Source organism: Haemaphysalis longicornis, unplaced genomic scaffold, assembly GCF_048455015.1.
Source record: "Haemaphysalis longicornis isolate Haplotype H1 unplaced genomic scaffold, Haemaphysalis longicornis Haplotype H1 scaffold_6, whole genome shotgun sequence".
NCBI classification, from domain to species: domain Eukaryota; kingdom Metazoa; phylum Arthropoda; class Arachnida; order Ixodida; family Ixodidae; genus Haemaphysalis; species Haemaphysalis longicornis.
Window position 1 is genome coordinate 23,067,097 of NW_027526407.1, and position 25,652 is coordinate 23,092,748.

The 25,652-nt window shown below is 45.1% G+C and overlaps 2 protein-coding genes across 5 annotated transcripts in view; both read right to left on the reverse strand.

Moving 5' to 3' along the window:
* The window catches only part of LOC144142939 (uncharacterized), a 29,768-nt gene extending 13,448 nt beyond the window's left edge, over positions 1 to 16,320 (reverse strand). The window contains exons 1-2 of the mRNA XM_077674770.1: positions 16,246 to 16,320; positions 1,857 to 2,007 (exon numbers count right to left, since the gene is read on the reverse strand). Coding sequence (XP_077530896.1) covers positions 1,857 to 2,007; positions 16,246 to 16,320 — 226 coding nt within the window. The remainder of the gene's footprint in view (positions 1 to 1,856; positions 2,008 to 16,245) is intronic.
* A 1,465-nt stretch (positions 16,321 to 17,785) lies between these two features.
* Positions 17,786 to 25,652, reverse strand: part of Sd (TEA domain transcription factor 1 homolog scalloped) — a 58,242-nt gene continuing 50,375 nt past the window's right edge. For all 4 annotated transcript variants that reach the window (XM_077673699.1, XM_077673698.1, XM_077673697.1 and 1 more), the window contains exon 10: positions 17,786 to 24,985. In XM_077673699.1, coding sequence (XP_077529825.1) covers positions 24,872 to 24,985 — 114 coding nt within the window. In that variant the 3' untranslated portion in view covers positions 17,786 to 24,871. The remainder of the gene's footprint in view (positions 24,986 to 25,652) is intronic.

Here is a 25,652-nt window from a genome sequence, read left to right on the forward strand (position 1 = left end):
TGGATCCTATTGTAGTAGATCCTGTTGGAATTATGAAGCTGATTCATGACCTTAAACCTTCCAGTTGTGGCGTAGACGAAATTAATCCCAAGCTCTTAAAAAACACCGAAATTTATTCGTCACTAATCCTGCCACACATCTTTTTTCAATCCCTTCAGTGATGTGCTGTGCCAATTGATTGGAAGGTGGGGAAGGTCGTCCTTGTTTTCAAATCCGGTATCCAAAGCTCTCCTTTAAATTACCGGCCAATAGGCAGTTTTAGCATATCGTTACCGTGTTTACGTTACCGTTTACCGTGTTTGCGGGAGAAGACTGCGCAGCGCGAGAGTTGCCGCGAACGGCAACTTACCGGCACAGGCTACACCGTCGTCAGCGCTCCCGGCAACACGGTAAACGGTACCGCAAACACGGTAACGATATGCTAAAACTGCCTAATGTCGTTAACGTCTATTTCCTGTAAACTTTTAGAGCACGTCATTTATTCTAACCTTCTATCATTCCTGGAATCCAACTCCCTTTTCAGCCCATTTCAACATGGCTTTCGGAAAAATTACTCATGCGAAACTCAGCTTCTAACATTCACACACGACGTTGCATCAGCTCTGGATCGCTGTTCATCTGTAGACTGCATCTTTGTAGATTTTCAAAAAGCGTTTGGCAAAGTGTCTCATCAATTATTACTTCTTAAGCTCAGTACCCTAAACATTGACCCTAATGTGGTTAAGTGGATAGAATGCTTTTTGACCAATCGCACCTAATTCGTGACTGCTAACGAATGCAATTCTCTCCCTACTGATGTTAAATCCGGTGTACCACAGGGTTCGGAGTTAGGTCCTCTGCTATTTTAATATTTATTAACGACCTTCCTAATGGTATAAATTCCTCCATAAAATTATTCGCTGATGATTGCGTAATTTCGCGAAATTTGTGACCGAACGGACAACTTTAATTTACACGCCGACCTCGACACTGTCTCTAAATGGTGCAGCAAATGGCACATGATACTTAACACAAACAAATGCAAAAGCATGACCATTACGCGCAAACGTTATCCCCAGCAGCCCTTTAATTACAAAATTACCGGAGCCACTCTCGAATACGTTACATCCTACAAGTATCTTGGTGTTCATATCAGCAATGACTTAACATGGCACACAGACATTAATTATGTCTGCAGCAGCGCAAACCGTTCCTTAGGATATATTCGCCGTAATTTCTCTCATGATCCATCCCCCCTCAGGTTAACACTTTATCGGACACTAATTCGCCTTAAACTAGAGTATGCCTCGGCAATCTGGGACCCTGCACAACAAAACCTAATTTCTCTTCTGGAATCTGTACAAAACCGCTCAGCTCGATTTATACTTTCCGACTACTCCCGTACCTCCAGTGTTTCACTAATGAAAAATAACCTGGTTCTACCAAGCTTGCACCATCGCAGAAAAATTTCACGACTCTCTCTGTTTCACAAAATCTATTTCCATAACCCATCTATAAGACGCGACCTTTTCTCACGGCCCACGTACATATCATCCCGCATCGACCATCCGTTCAAGGCAACAACGTTCCATCTGGCCGCACCAACGCATTCTCAGATTCATTTCTTCCCAAAATGTCTGAGGAATGGAACCACCTTCCCCACCACATTGTGTCCATTGAAGATCCGGCATCATTCAAGAATGCACTTTCTGTACATGTAATGCAGTAACCTGGTTTCCGGAAATATGCTTGTGTTTACATACTGCCTGTACTTCTACACTGTTACCTGTTTTCATGCAGTGTTCCCACCCCCTCTGTAACGCCGTAAAGGCACTGAGGGTACTCTAATAATAATAATAATAAAACCATGCTCTCACCAAATCCGACGCCAAGACCAACGCCGACGTATACGCTCCCTTCCGTCGCCACCGCTGCCACCAGCTGCCTGGACGACCGCCGGCTTGCCCAAGAAGGGAGGCGACGCACGTAGTTCCAGCAACAGAATGCCCGTCGTTCCTTCAGCGACGCCTATTTTGCGCGCTACCTAGCCAATCAGAGGGTGGGAAAATAAAAAAAACGAACTAAGCGATTACAACAGCCCGAAGACGGGACACGAGAAAGGGGGAGACAAACATGTGCACTGACTATCAACCACATCTTTTTTATTGCATTAGGGCGCAACCTTTGTACGAAAGAGTCAAATGTACGCAACAATAAATAACAAATAGAAGAAGGCGACGGTGCAGGACGAATTCTTAAAGCACACAATGATGGTAGGAAACCCGTATCACTTCGAAAGATATGCGATCCCTTTTCCGTTCACGCGAGACACTGGGCATACGAATACACTCGTCGCAGCATTGTGCGATACAGAAAGCCTCGTGGGTCACGCGTGCCCTTTCTTCTTTTTTTTTCCAATGCACAGCAAGCTGACTGCTAGCACGACCCGTTGAGAAAGTTCTCGTAGTCACGCAGGCGATCGTCAATGCAACGTCCTGACAAGACAGCGGGATTTTGTAAACAATTCTGTGCCTGCATTCCACAACCGAGCATATTTCTTTTCGCAAGACTTTTCTGCGTTATGCACTGCGTTCCAAAAAAGTGCGGGCCAATTCACCCTGTCGAGGGCGTTTCGAAAGCGACGCTTTATACACCACCTACCACGGGTGCCTACGGCCCGGTTGCGTTATTCACACGTTACACTGTACCTGTAACACGTTATTTATTATTTCACTTCAGCACAATGTTCAGAACGGACTGATGACTGGTGTGATACGCACTCAGACTTTGCGTTTTCAGCGCAGTTATATTATTCGTGAAAGTTAACTCAAAGCACATTCCACGTATGGTAGTCGGTTGTTTGGTATCGGTATTGCACACGAGTCCAAACTTTTCGAGGTCTACCTGGACAAACCACTGGTGCACACGGCCGCCACACGTGCCGTGGACGGAGCTCACAGAGGCGCGAGAGGTCGCGTGACGCTATCACGTGGCATTCAGCGAGAACGCAGGGGGTAAACCCACAGCCGTGCTCGGTGAATACACCGTCTGTCTCCCCTGTATCTGCGTGTGCTCGTAGCTCAATTGGTTAGACAACGGGCTCTCGCTCCGTTTCTCTATTCGGTATATGCACGAACAGTAAGCTGTCGGTTTTCAGAAGGTACCTTATGCAGGAAACACTAGAGTAGGTGGTGATAGAAAATTCCTCATACGTCTCCTTCGTGAGGAACTCGCTTGGATCGCCGCAACTTCTTTTAACATCTTCCAAATACATAGGCATGGTAACCTCCAGCCACTCAAGCCTGTCATAGTCAGCATCGCCGTAGTGCCGGACATCGGGGAACTTTTGGCGCAGGTGCCGGGTTGTATTGCTCATGTCCAGAAGTATGAACTCCTGATAGAAGTTCCTCATGAATGTGATGGTGTGGCCTGCAGTTGCGAACAATGGGCTGCATGTGTGCCTGGCTTGTTCTTTTAGGTGTTATAAGGCAGCGGTCACAGCCGGAGGCAGAACTTGAATGGTCCTTCTCACGTTCATCTTTTCGATATTATTCGTATGGACGGGCTTTCGGTGTAGATAACGGACCGGTTTCACCGTCAGGTTCTCTTGCAGGTCATACACATACTTTAGGTAAGATACCTAACTTTTCCCCTTAGGTCCTACGTCATGAGCGTGCGTTCTTCATTCTTCAGCACATCGCAGGAGTCGAAACTTAGGAGTACAGGTTTGTTACAGTCGCACGGGGGTTCTACTTCAAACGCCAGAGTGCCCTGGTCCAGCATCTTCATTTTGACTCGGTGGTGGTCGGTGACAAGTTGCACTATGCGGCAACCACAGGTTTTTTTTTTTCCTTTTTTCATCACAAAGAGTACTAGCTCGGGAAGCTGACTACCCGTTGGACGTTTAGTGAAGAAGTAGCCTACTGGGATTGCGTACGACGAAGACAATCCACTTAAAACGAAGCAGAGGAGGGAGTGGGCTAAAACAACATCGTTGCTGCTAATCCAACATCCGCTTGCCTAACAAAGCATGCAGTCCCGCTGCTTGTTATACTGAAGCTTTTCCCTAAAGGCCAACTGCACTCAAATTTTCGACGGCGTAAAAATAAGGCCATCCAACAGGGCCAATAAAAAGAGTGCGACATGCAAATATACTGCGTTTCAAGCGTGAATGCGCGCGACGCAAACAGCTCGTTAAGATTGGTGTTTTGGGAACCTAAACTGAAAAACGCGGCCATTACCGGCGGCCGGGCGTCACATAGGTGATGGAACGGAAGCATGCGCATCAGAATCAGAGGCCGCTCACAGCAGCCTCCAAATGCGCGTGATAACGCCGCGTGTCCCATTGTTATTTCCACAGAAGAAGTCCCACTAACGTCTGCCCAAGCTAATGAAGTTAGGCGCAATTCCAACACCACGTTGCTATCGATCAGGATGAAGAAGACCGTCCGACAGTTATTTTTGCATCAGAAAAAGTTGCAGTGACATGTTGGACGCGATAGCGTTACTTTGACGCCGAATGAGCGTTTTAGAAGGGAGTTGCTGCGTTTACAATTTCTGCTTTCCAGTTACCGAAGGTTAGCCAAGATGGTTTTAAATTCCCCTGACACACAAATAACAGACGCCATCTACGCTTGTGTGGCTGAACATGTGGGAGTGAAGGTTGCGGCTGCTTGATCTTGGTCAGTTTCAGCGACAAGGCGACACTATCTGTCGTACAAAGCGCTTATTCCCTCATGCCGTGGCTCGTCTAAGCATTTTTGTTTTGGTTTTTACTCTACGCTACCTCGAGCAGTATTCGCGGGGTGACCAGTTTTGCCCTTGCGCGCTAGAGGTCAAACCACACCCCCTTCCGTAAGCGCCCGGCAGCGTATTCCCAAACCATATCCCGTAAGGGACCAGGCCGACCCCCCCCCCCTAAATAGCGCCCCAGCATCGTGATGTCACCGACGTCACTTCCACTGAAGCTGTAGCCAAAATGGCGGCGCCCATTTAAAAGCAGTCCTGCTGTGGCGTCTCAGGCTCTCAGGCATTGCGCTTGCTTTGGATCCCAGGATGCGTGCTTTGACAAACTACGCGCACCGCTACGTATTGCTCAAGTCGTCGCTACGCCTTTGCGAAAGTTCGCTGCACGTTTGCTTTTGTCGTGAGAGGAGCGCAGCGCTGGCGCAGTTAGAATCTCGGTGATTTGCACGTAGGAGGCATTTGCACGCAATCTTTTGGCTGATACCTTCAGTGCTAGGTGCATCTACTCCAAATCATTACGTCCCCAAAGCACTGGAATCGCGAAACAGTAGCCTATAATCGATATGCATGTAGGTAGGGGGTAAGTGATTGCTATCACATGTACTCGCTCGCACGCGTTCGGAGTGAATTGGCGTAAAGCTTGGCGACTTACCGCACAATTATTCTTCCAAATCTCCGCCTGCGCGTCGCTTAGGCCTGGGCGGTGCTCTATAAAATAATTTTGCCCTATTTTTAGCATGTTAGATGCGTTTTGCAATAGTGGCCAATAGGCAAGCTCTGAAATTGTTCGACACGTATGCATATTGCGTAAAAATTCTGGCCTGGTGCAGAGGTAGTGCAGAGTGCTTCCCCTTCTCTACACACACGCCCACACAAACATTTTGCAAAGTATATTTCACCTTACGCGCTGCGCTGCAACGGCGTACCCGTACGAAAGCAGTCGCTGTTCGTTTTAATCGAGACAAGCTGCTTTCTCAAGCTGGTCCACTTTCAGGCGGGAAAACTCTTTATTCCTTAAAACAAACTGAACGTCTATATGTACCCTTGTTTCATCTTCAAATAGGCAGCGTTGGTATAATGTCGACACATTTTATAGCAAAGTTTTTTTAAAGCAAAGCTTTTTACCTCTACCCCCCAAGGGTTCTTTCGGGACCGTTGGTGTCACCAGAAAACTCCAGCTAACAAATAAAAGAATTTACTGGCAACGCCGGGAATCGAACCTGGAACTAATAGACTAACAAAGCGAGAGCCCGTTGTCTTACCGATTTAGCTACGAGCCCACACGAAGACTGGGAAGACAGGTGGTGTACTAACCAAGCACATCTACGGGTTTACCCCCTGCGTTCTCACTGAATGCCACGTGAAAGCGTCACGCGACCAGTCACGCCCATCTAGCGGCCCTGTGCGCACCTTACTCATGTGCTAAGAGTTACAAAAATTAAAGGAAGCTCACACCAATGCATGACATCTCACTTCTACTACGCCAATGTGCTAAAGCCTGTGGCATCCAGTGTTCACGTAAACAATCACAGCTCCTTGTCATCCGCCCTCGCGCCAAACCAAGGAATACACTCAAATAATCCTTGATGGCCAGGCCATCACTCCAAGCCCCAGCATCAAGATCCTAGCCGGGCCTACATCTCGAGGCTAACATCAGGAGTGACGTCTCCTTGCAGCGCCTCAAAAACAGCATTAATCAAATCATACACATGATCAGGCGAGTTGCCACCAAGAAGCGAGGCCTAAAGGAATCCGGTACCTTTCGATTAATTGAAGCTTTTGTCCTCTCGAGAATTACTTACGTCAACCCCCTGTCTTCTTCTAGACAAGAAAGACATAGAGACGCTTTATATAATGATTAGAAAGGCGGTCGAGCAGGCCATTGGTCTTCTTATGAGTGCGTCCACACAGAGGCTGCTTAGCACGGGGCTCCACAACACCGTGGAAGAGCTGATATAAGGCCATCTTTCTAACCATAAGGTCCGACTCAGAACTGCGATGGGTAACCGCATGCTTCACCAGATTGGCTGGGCAGCCCAGAATGTCACTCCGCTTGACGTACTCCCAGACTCTTGGCAAGTAAAACTAAAGATGCTCCCTTTGCTTAGAAATATGAACCCCTCACATGACGAGGGTCACCGAAAAGCACGGGCTCAAGCGCTAAACACCACCCTCGATGGGAATCATGCAGTTATCTACACAGACGCCTCCAAACATCAAGGGCAGCGATACGCCATTATCGTGGCTACCTTCAGAACCAACCTCCTTGCGTGTACCTCTCTTAGGACCCAAGAAATGACGCCAGCAGAAGAGGCAGCCATCACCTTGGCTCTCGCTCAACCAGGGGTTCGGAGGGTAGTCATTGATTCCCAGCAAATCTACTGGAATTCCCAGTAGGGTTGGGTGTCCTGACCTGCACTGCGCGTGCTAAAAAACCACTCCCCAAACGGTTTCATTCAGCTCATCTGGACACCCCCCTCACACTTCAATGGAGGACAACAAATACGCCCACCCAACAAGCCTGTGCTTTTACCTCCCATGCTATGGAGCTGCACGAGGTCAGTCACCCGCTTGTCACGTTCAGGGAGATAACCCAGCATTATCGCATTCTGAGACAGACCGTACCTTCGCCTTACCCTGACCTTTCCAGAGAACAACAAACTACCCTACGGCTTATACAATCCGGGCTCCTTCCCACAGCCAACGCGTCTTCACTTAACGCATCCGAATCGCTACGACGCTGAATGTAAATTTTGCTCAGAAGTAGGAACACTCCGCCCCGTAATCGGGGTGTGCGGCTTTAGCCTTGAGCACCCTCCTCTCTTTCCGTCAACTACCCAACCAGAGCAACTGGAGATGCTGCTCTCCAGGCCCTCTTTACCTACCCAGCTTCAGTGGGTGGACAGAACACAGGCGCGCGGACTGCATATGGGCCCCACGGAAGAAGGAATCACTCCCCAGGGCTGCACTCTGGGCCGTTCAGAAATCTGAACAGAAGTATTTCTTCCCCCTGCTCCTTCTGTGCCGCAAATCTCGTCGCCTCCGTCCGCGGCGCAGAGACGGAGAAGACAGATCGTCTAACACCGGGTTGGAGCTTACTTTAATTTTATAAAAAAAGTTTCCACTCTTGTGCTACACCAATACAACTCGACCAAACACCGTTCATGCTTCATGCATTGATTTAACCTTAACAAGAATGTCTCTTTGAAGTAATAAATGGTGTGGTTAAGTGCATTTCACTTCTCTCTGGTTTTGCTATTTGTAGAGCGATGTGAGTGAATTTAAGTGACGTCGCATGGGTAATCGTTATGGGTGCCGTTTACAGCTTTGCTTTCCAACCACATTCACGGGGTGGATTGGCGCGATTTTTTATCATGTTATCACAGGATTCTCTGTGATGCCTTTGTATGTTCTAACCTCACAAATAAAAACTTTTGCATAGAACAACTTCAACTGTTGTTTTGTTCTTCGGACACCTGACAACTATTCGAATTCATCTTCGCAGCGCACAAATGACAGGACAAAGAGGAGGAAAAACTGGACAAGCGCTGAAGATGAATCCTGCCTTTCCTCCCCTTTGTCCTGTCATTTGTGCGCTGCGAAGATGAATCTGTACCAACTAGCCCGGTTTTCTGCGCGACTATTCGAATTCACTTCGAAAATATTCGAACCCAGGACTATTTGCTTCGAATTCGCTTCGAACTAAAATAACACTATTCGCACAAGCCTAATATTTTGTCATTGCAAGATGCACAATTTTGCCAAATGTCCACCACAAAAAAAAAATGTTCTATTGTGGGTAGTAGCCTGGAAGAGAATGCAGCCAATATTCCACACCCCCTGTGTTTGTGTTGCCCCTCTTCTAAATTTGCTTTAATATTGTGGAAATTGATGAAATGATTTTATGCTGCTTTATATTGCCTAGAATAGTTGTCAAGCAACGTTTTACTATTTCCTGCAACTAATTTGGATTATTAACCTGACGTTGTCATATTGGGCATATTATTGGCATCTTGCATAAGTGGCACTCTGAAGCATCTTAAATGTATACCCACTAGCCCCCTTCCCCTATCATCAGTCGCTGTTGACTTCCCCTACCCATGGCCTTCCATGTATCAAAAGAATGGTTCATTAAAAATTTTTTCAGCAAGAGTTCACTGGTTACCTGTAAAATAGTAGCTACCTTAAGCATTTACCTTTGCCCTGCCTTGTGGTCTAAAAAAGTCTCCTTACACAAAAATGTGTCCATCGGGTGTTTCATTTGGGTGCGTGTCTGTGTATACTCAGATTAGTGTGTTTACCTCATCGCAGGAAGGTTAACTCTCCGTCATTGGATCAGCCTACCTGGATTTCCAGCACTTCAAACATCATCAAGACTCGGCCACTTTGAATAGGTTTTCACTGTAATGCACATGTTTTGATATATTTTCGGTGATCCCTAACTTATTTTTTATGATCATTCTTTTTAGTTCTTGCAGTTGACTTTTTTTTGCTATAACATTGAAAGGCTGAAAGGCATTCAGTATCTAGTCATTTTTTATAAGCATGTTTTAATTTCTATGGCAGCCAAATAGAACGGGTTGTTTCTAATTTTTCCCTTTTATGCATATCAAGTTTTTTTTTACTCCCACATCTTTTGGCCACCTTTTATTCTATTTTGACTTGTCATGTGTATTTTGAATAATAAAATTGCTAGTCTTGCAAAAGTTGCTCAGTGTGCTTATTGCTGCATTTAAGGTGTGTCTAGACGCTTTAGCTCAGTCAGATTTGTCAGGCCACACGAAATGCAGTAAAATGTGGTTATGCTGTCCCATCTATACAATATCAAAGTTGTTTTAGATGAAATAAGTTATATATGTGCACTCTTATTCTGATAACCACATTTCTATATACCCCTGGGCGTAAAACAGGAAGAGAGCTATAAGAGTCGTCTTGATGACATCTTAATAAGATGACAGCAAGATGGCTACAATGCCGCTGGCGTAAACTGCTGTGAGAGGTTTTCCTTTATGTCTCCACAATTACTAGAAAACATCTTCACAAGACATTATGTCTCTATCTGGCATGCTTAGAAGTCTTCTCGTAGATTGCTATTCAAAATTTTTGAGAATGTCGTCAAAACGGAGAATAAACGTTTTGTTGCTTTCAATCCAGATAGCTATGAGGTGTTTAGTATTCGTCCTGTAAACGTCTTGTTGGAATTTTTAGCAGTCTCTGAGATATCATCAAGAATATCTTGCAAGACTTGTAACTCAGGCATAGCGTCGCGTTAGCCGAGCTACAAGATGGCTATCTCCAGTCTTGGCAATGTCTATAAAAATCTTCAGGTGTTGCGTAGACATCTTGGAGGTCTTGCCCAGATGTCGTATAGAAGTGTGGTAGCTGTCCTAATGTGCAGATCAAGATGTCTTGGACGGCTACACAAGATAAGTTTGAGAATTCTACAAGACGTGCTTGCGTTCACTGGGAAGTGAACTGCGAGCTCAGAAACTCATCTAAGCTATTCGAAGCGGGCGTTTTGGCAGCGGGTTGAAACGGGAAGGGTGTTTTGCGAACGGGTTGAAACAGAAAGCGGCCAAACGGGAAGGGCGTTTTGGGAACGGGCGTACACGGGACGGGCCAAACGGGAAGGGCGTTTCGGGAATGGGTTCAAGCGGGGCGGGTTCAAACGGGAATGGGTTGTTTCGGGCTACACCCCTATGCTCCTATTGGCCGCAGGTCCGGCCCCTCTACGCCGCACACGCCGCACGAGCGGCGTTTGCTCGACCGCTTCGAATGTTTGGCACTTTGCCGCAGCAACGAAGAAAGGTGGTTTTGCCGCGCGAGCGGCGCCGCATCAGCGAATTCGCAGGCGAAATCGCTCCATGTAGTACGGGCTTTAGCCAATGCTGTGATGCCGTTCAAGGAGCAAACGTCACTTGGTCAGCACTGCGCGCTGGTGGGTTATTGAACAACCAGAGAAAGCGAGAAACAGTCGCTGACAGCACGCATGTGCACGACACTGCCTGGAGAAAATGCAGTGCGGTAGCGGCGTGTTTTTGCTGCATCGCTTCCCAACACACACCGAGTTGAGATATTGGTGGATGCCGCTGATAAATCACAACGACTTTGTACCAACAACCAACTCCAGGGTTTGTTGGGTGCACTTGGACGGCAAGCAGACGGAGCAAAATCGATTTATCACACGCAAAGCTGCCACAGGGAAAGGAACCCCCCTAAATGTTAGAAGCAACTTTATCCTTTACAATACAGCATTGATTGATTGGTTGATTGATTAACTGATTCATTATGGTGTTTAACGCCCCGACGCTTCATGGGTGATGAGGCGCGCCGTAGTGGAGGCACGGCCGCTGGATGAGAGGCGCACTGCGTGCGCTCTCATCCAGCGGCCGTGGTGGAGGGCTCCGGGTTAATTTTGACCACCTGGGGATCTTTCACGAGCGCCGATACAATACAACATTACAATAACTTCTGTTTCCTTGTAGTCAATCTAAAATACCATATATTGTTTGGCCATTACAGCCGCTTGGCATTAAACAATACCCTTTTCATCTAATCTCACCTTTAAAATCACGGCGTTTTGTTTACTTTTTTTCAGGCCAACGCATTACACTGCCAAACGATATGAAAGGATAACTTTCTCCATCGCACACTGCTGGTCGATAGCAGGATAAACAGGCAGCCCAATGTGGAAACGAAGCTCGAGATACGCGTGAACGCTGCATTTGTAAAATAGCTCAACCTGTTCCCAACGCGGTCAAAGGAAAAGCTTCTAATCCTTTTGCGTTGTCATGAAATCTAATTACAATTACAAAACAGTTACTGCTGGTCGCGTAAAGCATTTGTGGTGCAAGCGGCGGTTTCACAAAGGTGGGCTCCGAGCGACAGGCCACATGCGCTGCGCAGAGTTAGGTCAATCATAATCACGATCATGATCAACCAGAATTAACTCGCCCGAACGTCGACCCTTCTGCTCAACCTTCGAATAGTAATTTGACTGGTTGTGCGGTCGTGTTATTTTTTCGCCCAGGTAATTTCGTTTCGTCAGTAACCGTCATAAGTCTAGTGAAGAAAGATTATATTACATTGCAATGTCAACAGCGTAGCAATCGCCTCGTCGAAAGTCCATCGCGAGCACAGATCACCGTGACCCACATATGCTGTGCGCGCTTCGCATTCGACGTCCGCGCTTCCGTAAACATGACTAATCGGTGAACATAACGAGCACGGTGGCATTTAAAACACGTATTTACTCCCCGATATTGATTTCTATGTCAGTCGGTGCCAACGTTACTAGAATAAACTCAGTTTGAAAGCTCCGCCGGAGAGGCGGGCCGCGTGGCGGTCGCGAGAACTAGCGGCGCTGCAGTCAAGTCTTGCGCTACTCCCGGCGCGTCGTCTGCTTCGGCGGCGGGAGGCCGGTGCAGCCGACCGCGGCGGGCCGCCGCGCAGACGTACCGCGGCAGCTTTCTAATACTGCTGTTGCTAAACTTAAACATCGATCATCTTTCCAGTCAACTAGCTTAAACGCCTTCGTCCTTCTAGTAGATGTTACCGCATCACATTTGTGCACTGCTTAAGTGGAAATGCGTTAGGTCGCCTGTATGCACTTACCTGCACGCGCAGCTCATTGGGACGGTCGGCCTATATTTGAACTGTCTACATTGCGTTTAACTTAATGTACGGTAGCTTCTAAGCCCTTCTCAGCGTAGTTTTTATAACTACTGCGCCGTCTTACCTCGACCAAAAACGACCCAACGAGTTTGTGAAAGCAGTGCCTTTACAAGTGTTTTTATCTCCACGCGGCACTAGGACAGTTTTTCTGAATCTCGTCGGTTCAAGGTCCCGTTAACCAGCTTCCGATGTAGAGTTCCTATGCTCAACTTTTATATTCTGCCGGGCTGATCCCACCTCTTCTCGCATTTGTGCACTCTGTAGTGCATGCAAGCATTAGATCACCAAAGATGAAAGTTCGGTTTACAGTTCTTACGCTCAGTTCATCTGTGACAAACGCACTCGAATTTTGTGAGTTGACATTAAAGCTTTAATCCGCAATTTAAAAGTGCTCATGGTACGCCTGAATTAAGAAGGATCTTTGACCGCCATTTTGATGTCTTGAACTCAAGAAATCCATTCAACTGGTCATACAAGACACCTCTCCGAAAGGCGAATCAGGCTTCAATGAAGAATTTTTTTGAAAAGGCTGAATTGTGCATAACATGACGCAAGGATGCACAAAAAAAATCACTGTTTGAGGGCCTCGAGAACACTATTTGCAGGACTCCTTATATGTATGCACGATGCCAGCACCTTTTGATGGGTTTGTGGCGACGGGAAGCTGCCGAATTCGCTCACGCTCAAGATGTCTCAATACCACATCGAAACATTTTTTGGTTGCGTAAAAAGGAAAGGGCGGCTAAAACAACAGCCCTACTGCCTGTCAATTTGCAGCTGCCTACAAGCGTCTTTTTATTAGAACAGAAGTTGCATCATCAGATACTGGAAACTCCTCTCGCGATATTGTGACTGATCTCTGCCCCTCAGGTGATGAAAACCTCGTTGAAACGCCAACAGCTTTCGCCTCGTTAAGAAGATCATCGCTGTTGCAGATACTTAATGATGATAACTATAACACCCAGCGGGTCGACTTCCACACAAGCCTTTCGCTTGTTCTCTGTAGTAGTGCTACATACAGCAGTATTTGGGGCACGGAAAGTATATGGAGGCACATCCCCCAATGAATACTGTACTACACTGCTGTCCACTGAGCTTCCAGGAGTCGTTTCTGCGAAAACAAACGGTGGTCTCGTGGCACCATCGAAATACTTCTTGAAATTGCGCCGCGTCGTGGAAAAAGGGTTTAGTGTTTACAGGTTTAATGCAAGGGTTAATGTTCTACACGTTTAATGCAGCCGTTATATGCAAATAGTGAGCGCCAATAGTGGAGGTGTTGACAGTATTGTTTGAACAAATATTACTTGCTGAGTTGGAGCCTCATCTGTTGAACTGCGATGCATTCGACAATCACATTTAAGTTTTGTCGAAGAAGATTGCCAACGTGTATTCAATAATCAGGTTCAGCCCATTCCGACTGAAATCAACCGGAAAAACTTGCACGCACAACGGTGTATGAACACAGCAGACAGTCTATTATTTCGTAAAATCTGCAAACGACAGATAAGAACCACAATTGAAGGAAGCTGGCTAGCTAGTATGCCTTCGTATTTTTTGCGGTTTTTAAGTGCGTGCGTTTTGTATAAGTCGCCTCATAGCCTACGTTGTGATAAATCAGGCAGTTTTTTTAATTGGTTACTCTTTTATTGTGTGTAACTTTTTTTCTTTTGAAATTGTGCAAACCCTGGGGTGAATAAAATTTGTGTACCGTTTGTTGCTTCCTCCTTGTGCCTCTCTTCTAAAACGTTTCGAGCAAATATGCCTTACACCGTGAACGGCTGAATGAGTATTCGCTCATATGTAATCGCGTACGGCCCATATGTAATTCTGTAAACAGCTGCAAATTGACAGGCAGTAGGGCTGTTGTTTTAGCCGCCCTTTCCTTTTTACGCAACCAAAAAATGTTTCGATGTGGTATTGAGACATCTTGAGCGTGAGCGAATTCGGCAGCTTCCCGTCGCCACAAACCCATCAAAAGGTGCTGGCATCGTGCATACATATAAGGAGTCCTGCAAATAGTGTTCTCGAGGCCCTCAAACAGTGATTTTTTTTGTGCATCCTTGCGTCATGTTATGCACAATTCAGCCTTTTCAAAAAAATTCTTCATTGAAGCCTGATTCGCCTTTCGGAGAGGTGTCTTGTATGACCAGTTGAATGGATTTCTTGAGTTCAAGACATCAAAATGGCGGTCAAAGATCCTTCTTAATTCAGGCGTACCATGAGCACTTTTAAATTGCGGATTAAAGCTTTAATGTCAACTCACAAAATTCGAGTGCGTTTGTCACAGATTAACTGAGCGTAAGAACTGTAAATCGAAATTTCATCTTTGGTGATCTAATGTTCGTATGCACCACAGAGTGCACAAAGACGAGATGAGGTGGGACCAGCCCAGCGGATATAAAAGTTGAGCATAGGAACTCTCCATAGGAAGCTGGTTAACGGGACCTTGCACCGACGAGATTCAGAAAAACTGTCCTATTGCCGCGTAGAGATAAAAACACTTATAAAGTCACTGCTTTCACAAACTCGTTGGGTCGTTGTTTGTCGAGGTAAGACGGCGCAGTAGTTATAAAAACTACGCTGAAAGGGGTAATTGGATTAGAAGCTACCGTACATGAAGTTAAAGGCAGGCCGCAGCGGCCGCTTTCCTGATGGAGGCGATAAGCAAAAACGCCCGTGTGTACGAGATTTCAGCGCACGTTAAAGATCCCCAGGTGGTCAAAATTAATCCGGAGCCCTCCACTACGGCGCGCCTCATCGCCTGCGTTGCGTCGGCGCGTTAGACCCCACAATCAATCAAGTTAAACGCAATGTAGACAGTTAAATTATAGGCCGACCGTCGATTCTTAGCTAGCCAATGAGCTGCGCTTCCAGGTCAGTGCATACAGGCGGCTCAACGCATTTCCACTTAAACAGTGCACAAATGTGATGCGGTAACGTCGACTAGAAGGACGAAGGCGTTTAAGCTAGTCGACTGGAAAGATGATAGATGTTTAAGTTTAGCAATAGCAGTACTAGAAAGCTGCTGCGGTACGTCTGCGCGGCGGCCCGCCGCGGTCGGCTGCAGCGGCCGCCCGCCGCCGAAGCAGACGACGCGCCGGGAGTAGCGCAAGACTTGACTGCAGCGCCGCTAGTTCTCGCGACCACCGTTTGGCCCACCCTCCTCCGCTGGCGGGGATGCGGAGCTCCGAAACTGAGCTTATTCTAGTAACGTTGAGTCGGTGCCATACCGGTACGTTTGCATCGCGGAACTGCGGAGCACCACTGGCACCATCACCACACTGCTACTGCTGCTCGCAACAGCCGGGATCGGCATTTTCCGCTCTGGCAGCAAATGAAGACCTAAAATCCGTCCGCAGATGATGAAAACAAAACAGAACACACACACACACACAAGCACTGCAACTGCTAACTTAACGCCAAACCGCTACGGTTCACTCGGTAATGCACGGATACCGAGCAGACGCACGCAAAGAACGGCGCACTTAACAGCCCAGCGCGGAGGTTTCGGCGGTCGCTTCATAGACGGCGCTAGCGTCTGGTCAGAAAAAGCAAATGGCGGCGCCCACCTCTAGCAAGGAAAATGGTGTATATCCACAGGGTTCCCCTCGCGGGAAGGTGGGGTAATTTTTTTCTTGTCAGTTTCGGTTTCGACAAAACGAACGCCGAGCGGCCGCCCATGACATGAGGGAGCCCATGACGTGACATTCTTGTCGCACTGCTGATGGTCTGGCTCGCTCGCGCGCGCGCCCAGACCCGCCGAGGTCTTCACTATCCCCACGCACCCGGCCAGCATGACGTCCGTCCCAAAACCGTGACGTGTACAGACGGCGTAGCAGCGCGCACCAACCGCAGCCAACACGTCGGCTTCGTCACGGGAGCCCCGACGTCGGCAGTTTGCGGCAAGTAGCAGATGGTCATGTCGGCCCGCTTTGGGCTTTCTCATGCGGGCGAAGATTAAAATGTATTTAAAATATGTTACGCCGTACGCAACGGTTGCTGTTGAAACTTGCTGGGAGATATGCGCTATAAAAAGAAGCATTTAACATACTTACCTCAGCTTTGAAATTTCGTGCCACTACTCCTATTGGTTATAAAAAATTGGCTGTAAAAATTGGCTATATAAAAAGATTGGTTATAAAAAATCGCCAATCTGGCTGGTTCAAAAAGATACAAAAATGCATTTTTGGGGGCTTCGAACCCAATATACAAAAGGTAACCCTTACCTTTCTCCTTGTTGCAATTCAAGCTCAATGAACCGGAACATGAGTACGTGAAATTACAACAGAACCGGGTTCACTTGACAAATCAGGACTGCATCCTTATTTATTTGATGAAGGATGTGACCTTCGTCTGGTGGATACGAAATGTTACACAGTGTCCACGAGCAAAAAAGCCTTTATACTTTGGCAGTTTAAGACTGCGGGGGTTTTTCCAATTAGCTTCTCAACACACTGATCAAATATTTCTTCGTTATATCCGATACCGCGCGGCTCTCACGGTTTCAGTTTAATTATAGAAGAATAAGAGTCATTGAAATAAAGCGTGATCAACCAGATTCTGTATTTAGTTCGCTATAGCCAATAATTCGCTAAATCAGTGTTTGTTATAAAGAGGTTCAACAGTACAACGCTTCTGCACTGTTATATTTCTTTCAATACCTAGCGCTTCAAGCAAGATTTTGTTTGGTCATCAAGGCTGGGTAGCACATATGTATGTTGTCCTGAAAGCACAAAGTTTTTAAGATTTATGAATGTTTTGTGTCAAGCAAGCGTTGGTACCACAGTCCTAATAAACCTGGTTGGATGCATGCTCAGTTCGCACTCTGCAGGTCCGGGGTTCAAATGTCAGAACCTAATTCTTCTCATTTTCTTTTTTTGTACCTTCAGCCATTGTATGTGCTATTTCTCAGTCACGCCGAATTTTTGGCCTACGGAGACAACTGATACCTTCGCATTAAAATGGCCACTTTCGATTATTCAAAGTCGAGCGGTTAAAACAACGCTGCTAAGCAGTTTGTCTCAAACCACCTTGGACTTGAGATGGACTTGGACTTTCACCTTGGACTTGGACTTTCCTACAGCAGTGGCACAATGCACGTCAGTGCAGGACAACGACTGTGTGACGTCCCTGCATTTCTTCTTGTAAGGTAGGCTCATTAGAACGAAACATAGTTACTCTGAATTAATAATTAACAAAATAAATAAGGTATTTCTGCAACAGAACTGCTATAGGAAAACATATTCATGAAAAATGTCTTTGCTCTCGGTCATTCCTTTGGACATTAAAAATGTTTTCTATTCTCATTTTCCATTCTGCTTCCAGCACTTCATGACTGTAGAACGAGTTAGGGCCTAGTTTGCAAGAAAGACTCAACGCCACTGTATGCAGGGGTCTCTTTTTATTTGCCCTACGCAGTCATACATATATATAAATCTATATACAACCGTATATATATTTATATATATGTACATATAAAACACAATTGGCAAATACTTTGCTTCATCACAAATGTGCCACATGTTCATCATCGCTTCTAATCAATATTAAATAAGCATTCCACAAGAAAAAATGCACGTTGTAATGAGGCAAACGAATGCATACAAATACGATTCAGCTGGGAAAACAACAAAGGCAAGAAGAAACGATAAAACAGAGCAAAAAGCAGCATACTACGTGTATGACGCATGAACGGGCGACACTCGTATCTACACTCCAGTACTTGAAAAGGCTCGTATGTTTTCCCTTATTTGGCATAAAATGAAAACTCAAACAAAGAAGCTCTTTGGGTGGCAAAGTTCTGACGCAGGAGGGGCCGTTTATTGCTGGTCGAAACAACTGTGTATGAGGACAAACGAACCCTAGCTGAAAAGGTTCCATAACCACCGAGGCCACGTCAACGAGAACGCTCGCAACGTCTGCGCATTTGATTACAACGCCCGATGAATGCGCCACCGAGAAGAGATCGTGCCAACCCTTCCTTCCTTCAATCATTCGAACAAGAAAAAAAAACACTCATCTTCAAAAGGCAGCCACAGGAAGTATCAGTCGAAGACACTCGTTCACGAAGACTCTTTCTCTCGTCAAGATGATAAGTCATATTAAAAGCAACGCTTATCAGTTTCAGGTAGAGGACAGTGGTGAGCTGGCACATTGGAGCGCTAGAAACTGCTTCGCATGAGAGCCTATAAGCAAATGCTGTGCAGATTTGCCACATGTGAAGGCGATAACATCTTTCAGCCAGTTCTTTGCAAGTTACAGCCAGACTTCAACGTTACGATGCAACCGGGAGACTGAAGCCACAAAGTAAGGTGGTAGTATGTGACAGACATTGAACCTTGACTGAACAGAACAGATGGTGACGGCCAGCTTTCAATATTGTCAACAATGTAAACTCCTTCGCTAAAAATAGCCGCCATACAATAGAAATAGCTGAAAAGCCAACCAGTGAACAGTGTGTGGTGGCATTTGGTTTTACGAATGAGCATGCGAGGACGGGGTGTATAAAATTACCCAATTTAGCTGCCCAATAGGCCCCCACCAGAAATATTTAATAAGAGGTCCATAATGATGTTGGTGGACAATGTTAAAACCAACTGTGATTAAAAGCATTGTCAAAAAAAAAAGCGCCGAAGTACGTTGAAAACAGCTGCCAGGCCCTCACTGAAAATATTTTATAAGATGTCCGTAATGGTTTTGGTGGACAACATTAAAACCAGCTGTGAATAAAAGCATCGTTAAGAAGAAAAGCGCCGAAGTATGTTGCAGACAGCTGCCAGAAATAACTACTGCAGAAAACAAAGAACGATTTGCTTTGTGGACGGCATTCACCATTGCAAGCTGACCAAAGGCTCATCCCTAATATGTTGTGGAAATGATGTAGCTTATTTAAAATGCTCCACAAGACTTAGCCCACCTGCCAACTTTTCTGGCACATTTGGAAGCAGCGAAATTAACCGGTACGTAATGTTTCAGGAATATTTATGTACACAAGAAAAAAAGGTAGAATGATATAGTTAAAGTGTAAGTACAGTTACCAGTCACAACCAAAAGTTCCATAACACTTTAAAAATTTTTCCTTTTCAAGTACTTTTGAGATTTTATGGGTGAGCAACGTACAAGCAAAGAAAAGAAGGAGTGATCATTGGTGTGGATACCACACCTATGAAGACTTCCCAAGTCTACAAAGTGCTCAAAGTACCTGCTACTACTCACTTTGTTATTAGGATGAAAGAAAAACTAATAGCTCAGAAAAATTCTCACAGAACCAATAGAAAACTTCTTAGAAAGTAATAAAAACTAATAGAAAACCTCTCATCATGAACTGGTGCTTTGGAGCTTGTAGATAAGTACCCTCGCAAGTAAACAATGCGGGCATAAACTACTAACAAAATGAAGTACCACCAATCATGTTTAACATTCCTTTTGAACATCCTTAAGCTGCCTTCATTACAAACTTCTGCTTCCTATATAAATAGGCTATGTTACAGGCCAAACTATCAAATGAGCTGCACTTTTTCGCAATTTTCGTAGTACCCATCTCCCATGCAACTGAACTGTGTTTGTAAGAATAGCCAAGGTTCGAAACCGCATACCCTCTGGGATGTACTATCTGCGTCAAATGAAACGTGAACACAAAAATATGAACCAGAACGTGCAAAATTGAAAAATACTGTCAGTAGAGTTCATATAATGGCACGATATTGGTATATCTGGAAATACAAAATTCCGAATTTTGTTTTTGCAACTAAACTACGCGTAATTTTGGCTTGCATGGAAAGAAATCGCACTATTTGTATGTTCAGGTTCATATTTTCATGTTCGCGTTCCATTTGACGCCGATAGTACATTTTAAAAAGCCTTATGAGATTGTGTACAGAGCTGAATGCTGGTAGTTACATCTCGCTGTAACAAAATTCCATTTGTAATTTGCCTGCCAGAGAATGTTAGTCGTCTAATTAGCATTTTCAAAATTTCAGCTGAAAACCCTACAAAAAAGCAAAAGCAAGTAATTTTTGTGCAAGGTCATTTTAACCAATCTTGTGAACCGAACACGCGTCTTGTTTACGATGAGTGTGAATTACTCGGAAATGTGTACACGAGACATTAAGGTGATACTGCAGTCCAATTTTTGTGAATAAAAATTTCACTCTTAAATATATTAGCCGCGCATTTATGCAGAAGGATAGATGTGTAACTCGTTTTTTTTTTCCGGCTCTTTTTCGATTCACTCAATCGCACACATTGAAGGAAGCTAAGCGAAACCGGGCGTCCGGTAGCACAGTCACTCCAGGCAAAAATCATGCAACCGGAATCGTTCGATTAAAGGCATCGCTCCAAAGTACGAAAGGGCCTCCTACTAGTTACGTTCACACAAGAATAACACAGTCCTACACAGATGGCACTCAAGAAAAACTCGTCGAAAAAAGCGACACTGGGCTTTCTTCAACAAGAGCACCCTTTGGCCAGGTCTTATGCTCAACACAAACAGAAAGAAAATGCGCCACCACCACCGTACTGCCGTAGTGGTCGATATCGTCATCACGAAATGCAATTACACGAGTGGCTAATGTGGCAAGCCAGCGACGGAGCGTCCCAAAAACTCATTTGGCAACATAACAAACAGTAACTTAAAAAAAAAGAAATAAAGGATAATACGATTGAGATCATATCGCGTTTCAGGTCATACCTGTTTCATTACACCTGTTATGCAAACATATTAGGAGCTCTTCAGCATGAAGTCACGTTTGTTGTTTTGTGTTGCGCATAATTAGGCCCAATCACAACGGTGTCACGATGTAGCCACTACAACGCTGCAAAACGTCACTGTTCTAACCACGGTTAGCCTGCATTTTATGGTGGCCTCAATGCTCTCACTACAAGCACACTGGCATGAATGCATGGTGAAAGTGATTTCGGGTCTCATTATACAACTAAAGGTGTGAATAAATCACAATGGCGATTTCGCAGCACTCGAGTTGCGACGATTCTTAACATTTTGCGCTTCAAAACGTTACGCTTTAAAATAGAACATGCTAGCAGTAGTTCGAAAAGTAGCACCGTTCGCTGCTAGTGTTGCTGTGGAATACATTTCAATCTTGATTTCCGAAACAAATCTTTTGAAGTCCACAGGAATTCACTTCTGAAACGTGCTCATGAAGTACTGCACGGAAATGGCACTCGCCACATCAAAAGGGAGAGCTTAGTAATTCCTCAAGAATGGCGTCAATTCAAGACAAAACAGGATGCCTTGCATGAGAAGTGGACAGAAGATATGAGCTGCTGCCCTGGCAAGAATTTCCAATGATCTCATTTCCGTTATAAATATGAGCAGCGTTTGTTATACTAATCAAACACTTAACAACCAAACACGCAAAAAAGTGATTTACGTTTTATGTCACTTACATTAAACGTGGCTACGAATAATTCCGTGGGCAGCCGAAAGCTAAACACCTACGCAGCTCCTTTCTTTACAAAACCAAGTAATAAAAATGAAAAAATAAATTTCCAACTGCAGTTTTTCAGTCTGTTTCTGATGTCAGCAAAAGTAGGCCTAACTGTAGCTCTTTAACGATTATTTTTCGGCCAGTTTTCAGGTGGTTACGTTTGTCAATGAAACGTACAAAGAATACATTATTGCTTGTTTAAAAAAAATCATTTCGTGCTAACAATAAAGTTAAGTCTTACCAAGCTCAAGTCCTCGTGAAAACATGATGCTCCACACCGACTAAACGACATTACGGCATCTATTTTACGTATTCTCTTTGTTACAACCGTGCTCTACACTATGGATACTGATCTTGTGAGGCAAAAAGCAGTGACTCTTTTTTTAATGTCTGCTAACATCTCAGTATTTCAGCGGCTCCTGTTGCTTTGTCATTATGCATTGCTTCAAACTCAGTACTCAAACCTCGCACACAAAATGCAGACAACCCTGCACATAAAAGCACGACAAAAAGAAAACAATGTAAAAACTTTCACCCATGGTGTTTGCATAGTGTGTATGTGTGTGTGTCGTACAAAACCAGGTAAAAAAATGACGTGGAAGCAGTAGAAACGCGAAGCGAGTTGCACATTGTCACACGCGGGGAAAGTGCACAAAACGTAAAGAAAATGCAATTCAAAGTCCACGAGACATGCCTTAGGAAAAAGAAAAAAGCACCAGAAATCGACTTCCTTTTTTTTTTCCGATGAGCTGCAAAGTGGCGTTTTCGCACTACTCTTGGCTGCCAAAAACGCAATGACATGTAAGTTTGCCGGGATTGCATACAGAGCTTGACTACATCACTTCATCGTACTATATCATCGCCCCAATTTTCTTGAGCATTTTGACCAGGTTTTCTCCGTTAGTTTCTTTTGTAACAACTCCCCGAAGCACTTAAGGCTAGCTTCTCTCTAGCTAAGAATTTCTGGCTTAAGAGGCAGTGAAGTCACTTGTCTAGCTGTTATTTGTGGCTAGCTTATGCAGGTCTCTTTACGTATTTTTTATTCGACTGTTTAGGGCACGTATAGGGCATTTGTTATTTGCAAACCTGGGAAGAATCGAAGACATTGTTTGTAATCGTGGCCACCTTACTAACAAACGTATTGACATCGAACCGGTTCTTAAAGGCTGACTGTACTCAAATTTCAACTCGACCAAATTTCCTTTTAATGCATAGTAAGTACCACCAAATCAGCTGGGACACGAGTGGTAGCCCCGTGAAACGCCTCGTTAATCAGTCAGAAGTGTTTCAAAAAGCTCCGCCACAGGCCACGCGGCACCTGGCGGCGAATCGCGTAAACAGTTATGACACGCCTGCAACCCTTCAGCCGATGGGGGCGTCTTCTTCTGGCCAGCCACGCAGCCGGATATCCGGTCAAGCTCTGCTGCGAACGCTTCACCCGTTTGCTGCCCCGTGCGCGTGTAAAGCTTGCGTGCAGGCTGGCTCCCGAGCTGCTGACCATCCGGTCACTCGCTGGACGGCTGCAACGTCACTGCCGGCGCTCTCCTCCATTTCAATTTCAAAATCTCTGATTTTTTTCGCTTGTGGCATCCACACGCGTATTTAAGCTGTTGTATTTTGCATCTTGCTTCCTTTTTAGGCAGACTATTTGGAAATAGTGTTTTCAAGAGGTCAAAATTTTGAGTGCAGTTAGCCTTTAATGCAGTTGGATGCTATTCCAGAGTCCAAATTGTCTATTTGCTTGCAGTTTATGCATGATAATGACCATTTGTTTTGTTAGAGCACAGTTTGCATGGGCCGAATGAACTCACAGTGCACTAAATTCTGCCCCATAAAGAAGCCAGTGTCATCACAGCAGACATCACCTAATCGGCAATTATGTGAGAATAGAACTTAATAATAAGGCCTTCTTGTAGCAAAATTTTTTTCTGAATCGAGCAGGCAGATACAGAACGTGGCCTACTCATTCAAGACTTCAAGCTGATAAAGTGATCAGAGAATTTTTTAACGCATTTCTGTCTTAAGATTAGGCGCCGATTATTAGCAAAGTAGAGTCAATGGGCCCAGCTTAACAGCCCTATAAAAGCTACTGCAGTTTTATAATTGAGCCTGTATGGAAGTGGGAATACAGACAGTTAAACCCTGCTGAATTCTTCATTTTTATTACCCATTATTTGTCCTATGAAGAATGAAGGTGCCTAGGTATTTTAACAGTTTTCAATTGTAGATGGATGTTCCAACCTCCCTATATAGACAGGAATGAACACCGACCTTGGAATAAACTGCAAGATTTACTAAGATGGCCCTACCAACATCGAGACACAGTCAGACAGTTTAGTGCAGCTAACTTGCCTTTTCTATTCAAGGCAACTGCCAGTTTCAGCTTTACTTGCGACATCCAATAAACAACCACGCTGCTTCTTTTATCATTCACACGACCTAATTACTTTCTAACTGCATCTTAATTTCAAAGCATGATCCACTGCTCATTTTGTTCAATGGCGCTTGGGGAACTGCGAGTTGCATCATCGAGTTCCTGTGCTATAAGTCAGCCATCTGCTTCGAAATCTTGGTAGAAAGCCCTTACTACTACTGTAAATTACAATTAATGTCACGTCCTGCATTCATCACGTTTATTTCCTGCCAGTAAACATTGCTTTCTGAATGGACTAAGATGCTTGTCAAAAGAGCAATTGCTATATCTATATCCGATCAAGCTCTGAGATAGCACTGCCTAACTACTCTTCTATTGAGTTAACTCTCTCCACTTCAAGGAAGCAATGCAGTGAAAACGCATTGCAGGGAAGAAGCTGTGCGGAGAAGCCACGTTGCAGCTCATGAAGGAAGTCATCGGCGGAACAAAAAGCAAACGGAGAAGAAAGTTCGCGGTGGCAACTGCTATGTACAAATGATGCACTTTCTCTTTTTCTTCATTCGTGTCCGATTCACACGTGGGCGGCGGCGCCCAGTGTGGTGGCTGCTGTGGACGTGAGGCACTGAGAAACTGGCGGCAGCACGTGGCTCGCTCAGTCTTTGACAAGACGATAGATGTGATGCTGGGCTCCGTGAACACTCGTGGAGACCTCAAACACGTAAGCGATGCACAGGAGGGTCTCCTGGGTGTCTCGATTGGTCACGACCTGCGAAAATAAATAGCAGTCGATTGAATACTGTAACAGAGGTAGAATACAGCCATAACATTTTACAAGCATTAGGTACACATATATACATAGGGGTGTGCGAATACAGTCCAGCCTGCTTATAACGAACACATCGGGAAACAGAAATCAGTCCGTTATATTCGTTTTTCGCTATATCTGGACATAAAATCTATGTTTAAATGGTAATGGGAAAAGAAGATTTGTTCGTTATACCCGAGATTTTGTTAAAACCAGGTTCGCTATAAGTGGGCTATGCTGCACTGCGAACAGTTCAATTCACGAATCAAATATCTACTGCAGCAAAACCTCCTCAAAAAAGAGACCCAACGACCCAAGAAACGTGCCTCTTTCAAACAAGGTCTCTTGTATGCAATGTTGCTAACATGGTAAACATAGGAAAATCAACCAAACCATCTTCATTCAAATTGTCTCTTATAGCCAAGTGTCTCTTGTAACAGTGTCTCTTGTGACAAGGTTTTGCTGTACGTATTCGATTTCTCGAACAGCTGCATATATTTTCTGATGTGCCTGGCTCTACAAAAGTGAGAGATGTCGGTGTACGCTAACGCACTGCTTCTGCACCGTCTGCTCATTTTATGTCGACTTAGCAAGCTTCATCCAAATCGTGCTTTCAGTGAGTATGTCT